General features: G+C 39.5%; 1 protein-coding gene across 1 annotated transcript in view; it reads right to left on the minus strand.

Annotated features, from left to right (window-relative positions):
• VAV3 (vav guanine nucleotide exchange factor 3) overlaps positions 1-16,049 on the minus strand; it is a 395,580-nt gene that overhangs the window by 139,234 nt on the left and 240,297 nt on the right. Inside the window, exons 16-17 of the mRNA XM_060026411.1 lie at positions 11,136-11,237; positions 10,730-10,830 (exon numbers count right to left, since the gene is read on the minus strand). Of these exons, the coding sequence (XP_059882394.1) occupies positions 10,730-10,830; positions 11,136-11,237 (203 nt within the window). The remainder of the gene's footprint in view (positions 1-10,729; positions 10,831-11,135; positions 11,238-16,049) is intronic.

Genomic DNA, 16,049 nt, shown 5'->3' on the forward strand with positions numbered 1-16,049 from the left:
GGAAATATCAGGAGAGAAAGGGCAGCTCTGTCAGCCTAAATGAACCTCTTACAGAGGTTCCAAGAAGCCTCACAACCAGAGTTCCAGGGGAAAAGTACCAGAACACCTTACAAGCTGTCACAGATTGTTTGACACAGGAAGACTGCCTGGGGCATGGAACAGGAGGTTTGGGGGCTTTTTGTTTTTTAAAGGACTATTCCTGATTAATGGAACTGAAGACGCATGAGCAAAAAGTCACCTTTCTGGAGAAAAGCAAAGCCTGCATTTCTTTGTCAATTTCAACCCTAACATACTAACTTTCATACGTAACTGTCTTCTATGAAGTCATTTTTACCAGGTCTGAAGCTGGCCTTTACAAAGGACAGAAAGGTATTTTCCTTTCCCTCTCTGCTAGAAATATGCAAAGTTGCAGAAGAAAGACTGCCTAAGAGAACTGGATTGGGGAGAGAATCTATGAAAGTACCATTCTGCTGGATACTGTGCCCAGACTTAGAACCCAGGTTAGGTGAACTTGGGTTCCTAACGGAACAGTTGTGATACCTGTTTCACTGGTTTGACCAGAAAGACCTATATGCCAGAAAAGCCCTACACTACTATCTTCTTCTACTGTTGAGTTAGAGAAAGAGCCTGAACTGGGAGTCACAATCTACAAGAAGCACCAAACAGGAGGGGAGTTTAAGTTTTCCATCCAAGGAGATTGAGGAAAGCTTTGATATTTCCCGATGACCTCTAAAATGGGAAAACCTCAGATCCTTCATGGTCAGTGTTTAAAAATGAGTGTGCACCTTAATTTTAATTCAGAAGTATTTTTTTTCCTGACTCTGCAGAGAAGTGTTTTTATGTCCTGGTGAAGTAGGTCTGTTGTAATATGCTTTAAATGTATTTTATTTTTGGCATAAAACCTATGATAGCCCACGTGGCAGTAGTTGGCACACCACGTTCCAGGAGTGCTCTGGGTTTCCTCAGGAAGAGGAAACGATGGTATCTAAGGTGATGATCTAGCTATGCAGATACTTGCACCTCTTTACCCAGAAAACAGATCTGGGAACAGAAGCCCCTCATTTACAGGCCCTTCTTACGTTGTTGCTTAGTGCAAGCCGGCCAGCTCCCGGCATGAGTGAGCACTGACCACGGAACACAAGAGGCATGAATGCGACTGGCAAAGTGAGGAATAAACTAGACTCGGCTGACCACCTTACCCAACACTCTCTCCTTCATCTCTCCCACTGGCTGTTGTCTTCTGCTTTCTTTCTTTGCATCTCATCAAGCAACTCAGCTTTCCTCATAATTCTTATTGGATGTACCTGCTCTTCACAAAGCCTCCTCTCTGTAACCCAGATAGGAAAATGGAAAATGGGCTTTGTGCTGGATGCAACTCCAGCTCTGAGGACATGAGTCCTTGACTGGGGCTTACCCTTTCCTTGCCACTACTCCCTGTCCTCAGGGCCACCACATTCCCCCACCTTCTCCACTGCCACCCAGGAAAGAGGCCTATTTCTTCCATGGACTTGGCATCGAGCAGCTCACACTGTGATCTGCTCATGCTGGGCAGAGCAATAAATAATGGCTCTTGAAAGTCTGAGCTTTTATTTCCTCGTATTTCATGGCAAGGTTCTGTAAATATTCTGAGGATAGGGCAAAAGCCAAAGGACTAGAAATAACTCTTAGAATCTGTTCCGAGTTCAGAAATTTTTAGCCAGGCTCCTTTATTTATACTTTTGTACTTGTTCCAGGGGCCGTACCATCAGATTGATTGTCCCCGTTCCAAACACAATCTAAATTCTGATAACCATATTGACGCAACAACTTAAAACTTTCGTGAAACTAACAGTGATGAGAGAGCAGAAAACCCAACTGCAACACTGTGTCATACATTTTCAAAGTAAAATTCCGTTTTGGCTGGGAAAATAGAATAACAACCTCTTCTGATGAAGTATTCTATGGAAAAGTTGCTGATTTTGAAGTCTACAACACCATCCTTCATTTCCTCTTGATATACGCCCAAAACTACACTGGTGGGCACTTGGATCTCTAAAACACTCTTCGTGCGTCACAGCGCTGCATCAGGACTAGAATAATAAGGGCTGATGACTGTCAAATTTAGTTTGGCTGAATTCTGACCAAATAGAAAGCTTGCTGGTTGAGATCTGATGAAAAGGTCTCTCTCTCTTTTCTGTCTCTTTTTCTCCTGGGAACTTCCTTAGGATAGTAATTCAATTCTTCAAGTTTCCAAAAGTTTTTAATCCTCAACTTGTCTCTACCCTGCAGCCGATTTTTCAGGCTCCTATTGATCAAACTATAAAATGTTCTTACCCTTTCAAGAACCTTTCTAGGTGGTGACTCACAGGCCCTCGAGGTATTTACACCTTGCGTTCTTTCATCATGTCCCAACTGGTTCAATGTACTTCAGAGAAGTGCTGTTACTGAGGTGCTTGGAGTCTGAGCAGAACCCTATCTTCAATGCCGGCATAGGGTCAGTAGGCATATTTGTGTAAGACAAATGATTTTCACTGAGACTTTAGACTCATATCATATCATTCATTAATTAATTTTTTTTTTTGCGGTACGCGGGCCTCTCACTGCTGTGGCCTCTCCCGCTGCGGAGCACAGGTTCCGGACGCGCAGGCTCAGCGGCCATGGCTCACGGGCCTAGCCGCTCCGCGGCATGTGGATCTTCCCGGACCGGGGCACGAACCTGTGTCCCCTGCATCGGCAGGCGGACTCTCAACCACTGTGCCACCAGGGAAGCCCTCATTAATTTTTATACATAAACTTCAGTCCTATTATATTTGTTTTCCAATACAAGCAACTCTCGATGCATACATTATCACACAATCTGCTTTGTCTCTTGTCTGAAGTTCTGTTTCTTAAGACTAAACAAATCGATGCCCATTCAGATCATTTGTCTTAAAAGGGGCCACAGAAAAGTAATTACCAGGAAAGCTTTTGAAGGTTTTTTGTCATCATGGCTAATATGTTATTTTTATGAAACATTAAAACTGAAAGACAGTTGGGCTGATCAAGTTTTGGAGGAAGTTGCACAGTGCTGTGTTCACCACTCAGATCTACAGCAATATTTTGGAGAAAAAAAAACAAAAAACTAATATTTGGAAAGAGGCTTTGATTTCAAATCTTTTCAGGAGCTCTAACAGGAATTCAACCATATAATAGTTTTCAGTTCACTTTAATAATTATTAATATATCATTAAACTGACCCAAATAATTAAATGGAAGGAATAATAACTACCCTTGAGTAAAAAATTGTCTTGATGAGTTAAAAAAGATAACTAATTTATATAAAAGGCTTTAAATAATGTTAAATAGAACCAAAGTTATTTTTTGGTTATGAAATCAATGATCAAGCTTCAGTTTATGTAAAAGTCATGTGATAAAATGCCTAATGGTGGAAGGATGAAATAAAATTATATTCTAAAAGTTCATCTCTTATGATAAAATACTGCAATACTATTTATAAAAGAGCCATTTCAGATGCCAATTTGGGGTGCAGGTCCTAGATAACAATCTTGCAGGTTTAAACCATTAGGATACCAAGGCAACTTCCTTCCAATTAGGAGTGGCTGCAGCACCTAGGAGCAGCAGCTGGCCTAGATAAAAGAGCGATTAAACAGATAAGTAAATGGGGATCTGCTTCTATTAAATATTAGAGCAGCTGAGCAGCTGAGCTGCTCCCACTAAAGGAAAAGATGCAATAAACCAAAGTCATCTGCTCCAGCAATATTTGCCTTCCAATGTTACTTTCTTTGTTTAAAATGAGAGGATGCAAAGCAAGCTATAATATTGATCGTCAAGGTAAGAAGGGGCCAAGAGGAGTTTAGCCATATATTACAGCAGGGAAAAACCACAAATGCCCCCAAAGGTTATAGTCTAGGACTAGACCTTCATGGTGGTGTACTGGGAGAAAGAAATGCCACTCTAGAATTATATTATCTTTGCAGTGACTGGCTGAGAAAGTGTCACATAATAGAGTTCATAACTATGCATTATTAAGGTTGGAAAGTTTTGGCAGCACACTTCAGAGTCCGTGTACATGTTGATCGCTGAGGTTGCCATGGGGAATGTGAAGAAGTCAACTCAAGTTCAGCAAAAAAGAGAGTGGAATTGCCTGCTCTTTGTATCCATGCAAATCCTCAAATGTTAAGACATAAACTAATCACCAAACCTTCAAGTTTGTGTCCAAGTTGCATAGTTTGTCTTATAAATATATATATAAAAAAACCTTAAAGGACCTTTTATAACACTTGAAATGTACATGAGTTAATAATCTGTCAGAGTCAAATATTAATAAGAATGAATTTCTTCATTCAGAAATGAACTGCATTTTTACCAAGTAATTATTATTTTGAGGATGAATGAAGACTAGACAAATTTCAGGGATATAGATCATGAAATATAAAAGGTTTCTGAACCCACAGGAGACAACATCCAAAGAAGATGTAACTTCCACAAAAAAGAAGAGCTATTTCAAATGCTTAATGGTTAGTATTTTTACCACATTCAACACTATCAAGGATTGTATTTGGGTTGAAATATTCCTATTTAGGAAAAAGGAGTAACAACTTGAGATTAAGCACCTTGACTTTGGACTTGGTACTAAGGGATAGAGACAAAAGATGAGAAACACATTCCCTACAGTGAAGGAGCATATACTCTACAAGAGGAAATAAAAAGTGGCAGATGGAATCCCTTGGTGGTCCAGTGGTTAGGACACCTCACTTTCACTGCTGAGGGTCCGGGTTTGATCACTGGTCAGGGAACTAAGATCCCACAAGCCATGCAGCATGGCCAATAAAATAAAATAAAATAAAATGTTACAAACTTCCATTAAAACAAAAAAAAAGGTGATTAGAGGATGCTTATTCACAGTGCAAAACTCTTAAAAAAATAAAATAAAATAAAAAAGTGGCAGAGACAGTAGTGTTCCCCAAACAGTCCATGGGTTACATTACTTGTCCAGCTCCCCTTATACAATTAAGTTGAGGCCATGTGACCAGTTTTAACCAATGAACTTCTGATGTTAGAAAATGGATTTGCTCACTTCCAGTCCATAGGTCTTAAGAGCAGCAAGCCCAGGAGCCATGTGTTGAATTCATAGTCACAAGATGGAACTAGCTTGGATCCCCAAGCCATTACTTAGAAGGGAAGAACCCAAAGCAAACAGGGCATGTGTGAAAATTAAACTTGTATGTGTTAAAGCCACTGGGGTTTTGGGTTTTTTAGTTACCACAACACAGCCTAACCTTGGCAAAGACATAAAACCTACACACAAACTAATCAGAGAACAATTTAATTCAGATGACTACTGGGTGGACAGGATAAGGTTAAATGACTGACGAAGAGCTTGGAGAGGAAGTAAAAGAAGGGTAGATATTGGAACTGTAGGGAGAAAAGGGAGCATATTTCAGGGAGGAGAAACACTAAGAGCCATGCAAGAATTCTAAAAATGGGACTGAATGGAAAGGGAGTAGATTTTTCCAGAAATAGAGGCATTTTTGTCATTAGGTGTTCCATGAGCCAGTTCATTTTCTTGCTACTTATTAACCTAACCCAAGTGTCCCTTGTCAAAGGCCTGATGATCAATGCTCAGGGCATGAACCTTAACTTGAATAAATACTAGAAAGGAATGCAAAGGTCTACTCAGTTTTCTATCTTTCGTTCTTAAAGTATCAGCCAGGGATTCAGATCAGGTTTTTATTCCACTTATCCCACAACCACTCGAGCTCTAGTCTCTACAAGGGTAGAACCAGAAACTGTCCAATCCCCCACAGCCTCCTGCTTCTGCTTCTAAGACTACAATGATTTTCAGGACCCAGAAATCCTGGTACACCACAGTTCTACTCATTACTCTATTTGTCGGTCTGTCCACTCACTCATCTATCCATCATGGCTTCCCAGAGGTCAGAACATCAGTTCAGCATGATTCTTATCAGTGAGAGGCTCACCATCTAATTGAAGTTTGAACATTATTCTGTGAGGAATGGAAGGTATAGTGAACAAATAAGTGACACATCAGACTTGATTTTAATAAAGATCGTGTTGCAAATTGCACAGTGGATGTAAAATTAACAGCAGGGAGTTTGTAGCAATGTTTGTTTAATCTATAGCAATACCATATCAGTGGATATGGTATCTCTCTCCTAGGGAGACTTAGGAGGAGAACTAAGAAGAATAGGTAAGTGAATGAAGATAAAGGAGGCCGGTAAGTCAAGGCTGACACCCAGGTTTGAGTGAGTGTATGAATGGTAGACCTTTAACTAAGACAAGGAAGAGGAGGAAGTTGGTGGTGATGACTAATGAGGTTGGTTTTACATATGTGAAATTTGAGGTCACTGCAGGACACCTGCGAATGGATACATGAGAAGAAAATGGAAATTTGGAATCCAAAGTTCAGGAGAAAAGCCTTAAGTGGAAAGGGAGTCTTATCTATCTGGGTTACAGGTTATAGCTAATGCCTGAAAAATTAATCAGACATACAAAGGATGACCTGGGGGATGTGGTGGATGGTTAATTGTGCCAGATGATCAAGAAAGGTCAAGTAGGGTAAGGCCTGCAATGTGATGACCAGTGGAAATGACAATTACAAGGTGGAGTGGAAGATTCTTTAGCCTTCATTTAGCTCCTGGGTTACTGTGTCATTTTGTACAACTAGTACCTCTTTGCCAACTGACTGCTCCCTTATCTATAAACCTGTCCAATGTTGAATGAAAATGCTCCACTTTTTGGAACTGTCTTCCACCCCAACTATCCAACGTTTATAACTACTTAGCCATTCCTGGTAGCCGTGGCTTTCTGGACCACAAGTGGACTTTTGACTCACACTGAGCCAACAGGAATCTCTTTTTGTCTGTTGAGAATATAGACTGTGTTAACCAACGAAGCCATAAAGCTGTGTAAAGGTGGGGTCAGTCATCTCAAATCACCGATGATTTAATTTTGTGGGGGAACCTGGATTCTATACGAATTTAAGTTTGCCTTAAACCAGTATTATTCACTTGCTTTAAATTTGGCTGTTGGGATGATTTTCCCCAAAGTCAAGTTCTCTCTCAAGTTCTCTCCTGCATACAAAAGTCCCATTCAAGTAAACTATATCTCTAGCCTCTGATATATCATGTCCTTCCTCCTGCCCTCCTTCCTTACACCCGTTTTTCTCCAGTCATATCACTCATGGAAAGTTACCTTGCTGAACTCCTGCAAGCAATTACTCTTGGATGTTGAAATAAAGAACTGTGCAAAACTTAAACCAATATTGGGAATTGGGATTCTCTATAGGATAGGTCACAGCCCATAAAGTCTAGCTTGTCCATGTCCTCAAAATACTACCTATTTTACCACATTCATAACAGACCCACCAAGCTGAAACTCACACTCTACGCATGATCACTACCTACATCAGAGCAGGAAGGGGTGATGTTGAGGAGAGGGTATCATGACTTCCAACTTTCAGAGAGTATCTTTTTGGAAGTGAGGGACAGAAGGCTACTGATAGAGCTGTAATGGAAGTTCCTCTTCGCTCTGAGGATAGATCCCTTTATTTCTAAGGGCTACCCATCAAATCTTAATCCAAAGGCAAAAAAGGGGAGCCTCCTTCATAACACTAATTAACTAACTACGAGCATTCAATGCTATCAGTCTCTTAAAAATCTTGAGCAGGAAAGGACAGAAAGAGGAGAGAGGATGAGAATGAGGACACAGCTGTGCAAAACATAAGAAGAATGGAGGACAACTAAGGATGCAAAGCAGAGAAAGAATCAAGAGAGCAAGGGAATTACGTTCAAAACTCCAAGAAGCAAATTTAGCCAGAGGTTTAAAAAAACTATTTCTTGCTTTATAATGAATTAAATAACAGAGTTTAGAGAACAATCCTACCTTTTGATGAATGAGTATAAGTAAGCATTATCTATAATCTGCAAAGCACTAACTGTTATTCTTATTTTCATACTCTTTCTGACTCAGTTTCCTCATCTTAAAATAAGAGGCCCTGGAGCTTAAGGTGTCTAAATTACTTCCAGCTATTAGACATTCCATGGGGAAAGGACAGGCATGGTCCCCAGAGATACCTGAATTTCTTGCAGCACATCCGAACATTTAAACCTAAAGACGTTTGGTAGTTACTAACTTAATTAAATTTAAAGTGTTTTTTGCTTTAAAAAAAACAAACAAACACAGATTAGAATTTCTCTCTCTTTCACAGAGAAAGCCAAGCACTTGATTATGTACTTGGGTTAGGTACTATGCATTCGACACATCTGGCATGTATCATCACAGCTAGTTCACAGGACTGGTCGCCAACCCAGGGGTTAAGAACAAACTCAGGAGCTGGCTTGTCTGGATTTGAATTTTAGGTCTACTGATTAAGCAACTCAGACATGTTACTTATTTCTCTGTGCCTCAATTTCTCATCATTGCTAAGATAAAAATAGCAATAATACCAACTTTACAAAAAAGTTAAGTAACTGGGGGACTTCCCTGGGGGTCCAGTGGTTAAGACTCTGTGCTGCCAATGCAGGGGACACAGGTTCAATCTCTGGTCGGGCAACTAAGATCCCACATGCCATGCAGCACAGCCAAAAGATTGAAAGAAAAAAAAAAAAGTTAAGTAACTGTGGACCAAAGTCACCCAGCTAGAAAATTGTGGAGCCTCATTCCAACCCGACCAAGACTCCAGAGCTGATAGGCTTTAATGCCTTCTCATGCTGTCTCCTTCCATAGAGCAACTCATGCACCAGAAGAAGACACTGAACCAATGACTCTGGAACAGACACTGGGAATATACCACTCTCGTATCTGGCTAGACCAGGAATTCCCAACTGTTTCCTACTGACTTGTGTGTAACGTAAAAATTTTAAGTCCTTTTAATGTCATTCTTGTCTATCACTTCAAAGTTTGGTGCTCACTAGTTTCTCTATACACATTTGCTCCACATCACAAAAACAACCAAAATGCAGATTAAAACCCATTCCTTTCAAAAACCGGCTTCTCATCATAACACCTTGGATGAAAATATTGAATTTTTATTGTGTCCAGGCACTTTGCTAGGCATAAACATTAATTCATATGATCCTCACAATAATCTTCTAAGTTCCATTTTTCAGATGAATAAATGAAATGTTTACATATTTTCCCCAAGCTCATGCAGCTAGCTAAGAGCAGAGCCAGATTTTCAATCATCTCTGCTTGACTCACAACCACTTTCCTACACTATTCCCTTTAGACTGAAAGAACCCTGCCAACTCTGGGGTCACTTTATACTCCTCAGAGACTGAAACTCATAAGACAGGGCTATGGGGGTTTATAAAAATCCATCCACCTACTGTGAGCAAGTAACATGTTAATTGTTCTCAAAGAGATTAAAGGACAGAACACATAAAGATGGAACCACAGAAATTTAAGTGATAAATTGTTTCAGGTAGGCGATTAAATAATAATAATAAATATATGTAATATTTCTTTTATATTTTATACCTTTGTAGATTGTTTCAGACCTTGAGAAACATTAGTAGGTGCTAATCTTGTCTCCTTTACCTAACAGCCCTTGAGCAAGTTGCATAAGCACGGTGACCTCCATCAGAAACAGGGAAGGGCTCTTTTGAGGACTGAACGAGTCCCTCTAGGAAAGGCCCGGCAGAGGCCCAGGCAGGGCAGGCACAGTGCAGGTGCTCAACTAATGTCGGGCTCTCTCTCCTTGCACTGCCCATGCCTGGCATCGACAATGGCTCGTGGGGCCCTGAAAATACATCTACAGAAGGAGCCGAGTGAGAGGAATGTGCTGTGATCTCAGTCCTCTAATAGGATTCACACCTTTTGTACGATTGCCTATTTTCTGAACTCAGCTCTGAAATGAGCTATTATCCTCTGTTTCACTCTTCTTCGTATTATCCAAAATAATTCAATGTCCACCTTTCCCTTTGGGAAAATCAAAGGTTGACGTGGCTACCTTCTGAACACAAGCTGTTAAAGATCCCTTTCTTCTTTTCAAAAAGTTTTACTGATTTTGAAAGGTCTTATTGATAAAACACAGAGCAACTCAGGGGAAAAGGACAAAGAGAAAGAAGAAGAAAGAGAAAGAATAAAGAGGCCAGAAAAGAAAGAGAAGGAAGAGAGCCCAAGAGGAGCAGACAGAGGCAAAAGGCTACTGAATGCATAATTGCCAACAGTTTTAGAAACTGGCTCAGGTCACAATCACGGAGCATTATTTTTAAAAACCAAGGGGAAAATATTTACACAAACTCCAAAGGATACGTGCTCTTTGTTAAATGCTGTAAAATGACAATGTATTCAATTCATGAATTAGTCTGTGTAATGTTTACCCCTGGCAGCATGAGCATTTCGGAGATGAATATTTAAGAGAAAAAAAGGAGAAATTCAAAAACCAAAGACAGAATTAAAGAACCATTTTGTTTTGCTTTGTTTGTACACCTCCATTTGTGTGTTTTGGCTGTATCTGTACAGTGTTGTTAAAAATTTAGGGGTTAGGGGTGGATGAAATGGGTGACATGGAACCTTCCAAGTCCCCCTTGAAGCCCTCAGCCTCCCAGGTATGTAGAAAAGTCACAAGAATTTCCAACAATTTCCTAATTGTGCTCATAAATGATAGTTTCAAAAGGCGATGTGTTATAATAAACATATATTATGAGTAAATTAAGCCTTAATTGTGTTTAGCAAGTTTTATGTTCTCATTAAAAGCAGAATCACAACAATAAACATGACTTACCAGCAGAATTAACTCTGCCGCAATTGTCTACTCTTCCCAAACATTCTTTGTGTGCTCTTGCACCACACTTAACACATAAATAGCCTTGATAAAATGTTCCCCTGCAAGGTAAAATTAGAGGGTGATAGGTTAAAAGGTGCCAAATTCTGCCTATAGGAAATCATTACTGCCAGAAAGCAAAACAAGAGAACACAGTGCTATGCAGTTCCCTTCAGCAGAGGGAGAGGACCTTCCTGGGTTCTGAAGGAACTGTCCAGGCACAAGGCCAAGGAAGGACCTGATGGATCCAAACTCGTAAGGCAATATCCCCACTTGAGAACATTTTGCTGGGACCTTAGCAAAGTCTGAAACATTTGGCAATTATACCAGTTCCTTTAAACTGAAAACCAGGATCACACAAACTTACCTCAGGAGCATCTGGCAGACTTTGCAGGATGTAACCCGGTTGAAGGTGTGCATCTTGAACTCATGGAAATTGGAGTCTGCATAGTCTGGCCTTATGTTGGACCTATACAAAGGGAAAAAAGTAACATCCTCAAGAAAGTTTCACAACAAAACCGCAGTCTAATTCATCAACATTACATTGGGTAGAGAGGTGATTCAGTCAAACAGGCTATTAAATATGCAGTGTTTTCTAAGCCAAAGTATGCTTTGCTTTAAAATATGCACCAAAATCTGGTTGTGTCAGAACCAGCAACTTGTAAAGATTGAAGCAACCTAATCCTCCTCAGCATTGAGTGTTCCCAGGGAACTTTACAGAATGGCCATGTAGGTCAACCTGTCAGGATATTCACACTGTGTGATCATTTCTTTTCTCTAGCCACATCACTGAAACAGAAACGAGCTGCAGGGGGCAGGAGGAAGGGGAAGAGGGTGTGCTGCATTTCCACAGGGTCCCTGTCCAAACAGGTATGTGGATTATGTAATGATCTGTAAAAGTGAATACAATTTTATAAAAAGTGTTGAAACAAAGCCTCAGTCTGATCATTAAAAACTTCCTCCTTAACAAACGGTCCACTTTCCTTGCAATCCAAAAACTAAGCAAAATTATTTTATCCTTTATATTATACACATATGCAAAAGAATACTAAGTATACTGCACAATGACATTCACTGTGTATTTACTCTGTGCCGATACTGTGATAAAAATATGATTTGTTCATTATATCTCACTTAATCTTCACACCAATCCTAACCGGTAGGCACTAATAATATCACTAGTTTACAAACAGGGAAACGGAGGCTTACATTAAAGTAAAGGAAATGGCAGAGCTGGGAACTCCAACCCAGGTCTGTGCTCTTAGCCACCAAAGCTATACTGCAAGGAGGAATTCAACAATATTCACCTTCATATAATTAGATTTTCGTGTCTAATAGGCATGTTGGAAACTGTTAAGTTTAGTCATTTCCAGAGGATTTTTTTATATTATTCTTAATTTGTCCATGTCACCAAAGAAAGCAGAAAAATTAGGAAAGGATAACTTAAAAACGAATACAGATCAGAGGTACACCTAGAAAGCGAAGATGATGTTCTCTGAGATGTTACAAGCAATTTGTGAGACTGTAGGAAAAGTTTGAGATACTGATGAGCTAGGATTTCCCCTTTTATAGAACACAGCAACTCTCAACCACATTGGCGTAATGAAGCATGACACAGGCGGGCGACCAGGCATCAATCTCTGAGGTACCAGGAGAAGCCTTATGAAAAAACATTCACAAAGGCAATTGGAGTAGCAGGCAGTGTTGCAGAAGTGTCAGCAAGGTCAGCCTTCCAATCCATCTGCTGAATATGAGTGAGCTCAAAATGAAATCAAATATTAGTGCCATCTGGGATTTCTCTGCTCTGTGCTTCTGGTGACCTCACTTTTTAGGAAAATGTTCCACTGCATGCTGAAAAGCACGGCCGTTTCCATAGAGGCATTTTTTTTGTCACTGATGAAGAAGTAGAGTTCTGCTGCAGGAAGGGAAAAGGTGGGAAAAGATAATGATCTAGAAACAAAACTCTCTTCACATTGTTTAGAAAACATTTGATTCTTGAGTCCATATAGCCAGACGGGAAGGGCCATTGTCCATTTCTCTCTGAGCGTCAAGGTGATAGTCATAGAAGAATTGTCAAATAGCAGCTTCGGTCCCGGGAACTTGAAGAATTCATCACCCTGGAGTTTTAGAATAAAAGTGGGTCTCCTTCAGGCAGGAACTCAAGTAAATAGATACCAAATAGGTAAGAATTTAATTAATCTTAGAAGTCTGCCTGGGATATAGGTAGAACACCTTTCTCCTAGGGTCAACTCAAGTTGTGTGTGTGTGTGTGTGTGTGTGTATCATCATTTGTATTTAACACTTTCACCAACTAACTAGGAATAAGCTGACTTTTCAGAAGACAAAAGCTGAGAGGAAGATGACACTAAGAGGTTAAAAAGAAAAATCTTACATAAAGACAAAAACTCAGAAAATATTGTTAACAGTAGTTGCCGTAAGTTAAGTGAGACCTGAAGTAGTAGGGTAGAATGATAGAAAGGAACTGTTGGAAGTTTTTTTTTTTTTTTAACTAAAACTGCATATTATTTTAAAAATTTTAAATCAAACATTAAAGAATAAAAGTTAACTCTATGACCCTGCAACTGCTATTGAGACATTATAGATTATAAAAGCATAGTTGAGGGCAGGAATCTGAAATTAGACCACCTGGGCTTAAATCCTAACTTGCAAATCACTAGCAGGGTGACCTTGGGCAGGTTAGTAAGTATAAAACAGGAATACTAATAAAATCAAACTTGTAAAGGAAGGTAATTTATATAAAGTGCTTAGAACTTTGCCTAGCCCAGAGTTGGTATTCAGTGAGTCTTGGCTCTAATTTATAAATTGCTGATTCCAAATCCACATTAATAATGATGTGATCAGGATCATGCTTTATGAGTGGTGAAGAGTCCCTTGATAGTCTTGGGAATTTCTAGAGGGTCCCCATTCTCCTGGGAATTTCATTGCAGGAAGGTTGTTGTATGTTCAGTGTCCTTGGGACCAGGAATCCATACATAATGATTTAAGCACAATAAGAAATGGGGTTACTCAGGAGAGGACACATATGCAAAAAGCCCAGGGAATTAGATGAAGTCATATGAAGCACCAACTAAAGAGAAGAGAGACATCAATACACATGGAGATGCAAAAGTCAAACACAGTATGTTGGCTAGATGGGAAGAGCTAGAAAGGCAGGTTGAAGGAGAAGAGGATAAAGAAACATCAGGTTTATAGATTTGGTAACACAAGGACAAAAATGATCAAAAGTAGAGTTTATTGCACACCTCTAATGTACCAGGCACATTAATTGACTCTTCATATATTTTTTCACATTTACTTCTCATAATAAACCTATAAGGTAGAGTCATTCATTCACTTCATATTTATTGAGCACCTACCATATACATAGGCCGTGAAGCAGGAACAGAAAGAAGAGCCCTTTAGCTGGAGCCTGGTGGGTGAAGAGGGGCAATGTAGGAGATGTGTAAGAGAGGTTGGCAGGGCCAAGGAAAGAGTTGATCTTACATAGGGATTGACCTCACATTTAGTTGACAAAAAAAAAAAAATCTCTGGGGCTACTATGTAGAGAATTCCTTGAAGTGCAGCAAGAGTGGACATAGCAAGACCAATTATGGGGTTGAGTTGCCTGCAGATGAGAACTGAAGATCCAATATAAGTCAGCTCACTTGCTTGGTCATGCAGCTATACAGAAAGGATTCCATTTTCATAACCTGCTTTGATATACTACAGTTTACTTATGAGAACGTGAGTGGAATCTCATAGATTCCATTTCTTTTGCTTCATATAGGGCCCATTATTAATACAATTAATCAGTCAATCAAATATGTATAGAGCGAGGCACGTTGATCCTCTTAAGTCTCCTTATAACTACATGTTCTCCTCCAATTGCCCCCTCTTGTCACCTGGTTCCATGTGGGAGCCAAGATAAGGACTACACAGCTCGGCTCAGCCTAGGCATCCTCTTCATCCTGCAGATCTGCATTCCAACCGTTCCTCAGGCATCTCAAACGCAGCACATGCAACACTCAACTCCATACCTTTCCTAACATACTTGATTCTTTTTTTAAAAAATAGAAACCCTTGTGTCGAGGGCTGATTTTCAATAGATGACAGCAATGGAGCTGCTATGTATGAAACCCTGAAGCAACATATCTGATTCTAATCAAATTCTGATTTCAATCCATCACCATTCACCCCATCTTCCAGCCGAGAAACTCAAGAGTCATGATGAATTTTTCCCTTTCCCTGAAACCTTCCTACATATTCATTCTCTCTTAACCTCTCATGTTCCAATTTCTCCTTCCCTGACACTGTGACCAATTTCTATTGATTCAACCTTAAAAATACCTCCTCTAAAATGCAAGTTCCATTCTCTCTTCTCACTACCTAATTCAAGCCCTCAATCTCTCCTAACTAAATTGTGACAATGAACTTCTTAATTATTCCATCTCCTACTTTCTCTGCCTATTTAAGGCCATCTTCCATACTATTCCCAGAATCACCTTTAAAAATGAAAATATGATATGTCACTCACTCCTTTGAATATGTCCACTGGTTCCTATTGCCTACAGGGATAAAGTTAAAACTTCCAGCAATGGCATGCAAAGTGTATTAAGCTATAGCTTTATCTACCTCTCACCTGCCTCTTCTTTCCCAAAGACTCACAAGCCATACACTATAGACACACAGACCTTCTCACATTTCTCAAGCATATTCTTCTCATCCATAACCCTCGGTTTTGTAGTCCATTCATTCTAAATGTTTCCCCTAACTTACAACTGTTAATTTACCTAGTTACTCATTTAGGACCAGATTAAAAAATGTGACTCCTTTGATAATATCTTATTTGAGTCTGCATGATAAAGATAGTGATTATCATATCATCTAGATTTCCAAAGTACTTTTTCAGCCTTCTAGTGTAATACTACATTGTATTATAACCACTTACCATCTGCTTCCAACAACCAGAAAGCTGTTCTATGCTGTTTATGTTTATATTACCATGACCTAGCTCAGTGTTTCATATCTAATATATATTAAGTTGATATTATTGAATAAATAAATTAATTAACAAATATCCCTATCTATATACTAAGTATTCTTCTACTTAGAGGGAAAAGGACTGAAAAAAGAAAAAGCATAGTCATCACACCCTCAGAAAGTTGTCCACTGAATTACAGAAACAAAAACAACCATGAAATAACGAAAATTTATAATTGAGGAGCAAAGAAATAAAGAGGGGAGATCAGTTAGTGGTTACATTAGTTAGAGAAAGTCAGTG

The sequence above is a fragment of the Delphinus delphis genome, chromosome 1 (genome assembly GCF_949987515.2).
Source record: "Delphinus delphis chromosome 1, mDelDel1.2, whole genome shotgun sequence".
In the NCBI taxonomy this organism is placed as follows: domain Eukaryota; kingdom Metazoa; phylum Chordata; class Mammalia; order Artiodactyla; family Delphinidae; genus Delphinus; species Delphinus delphis.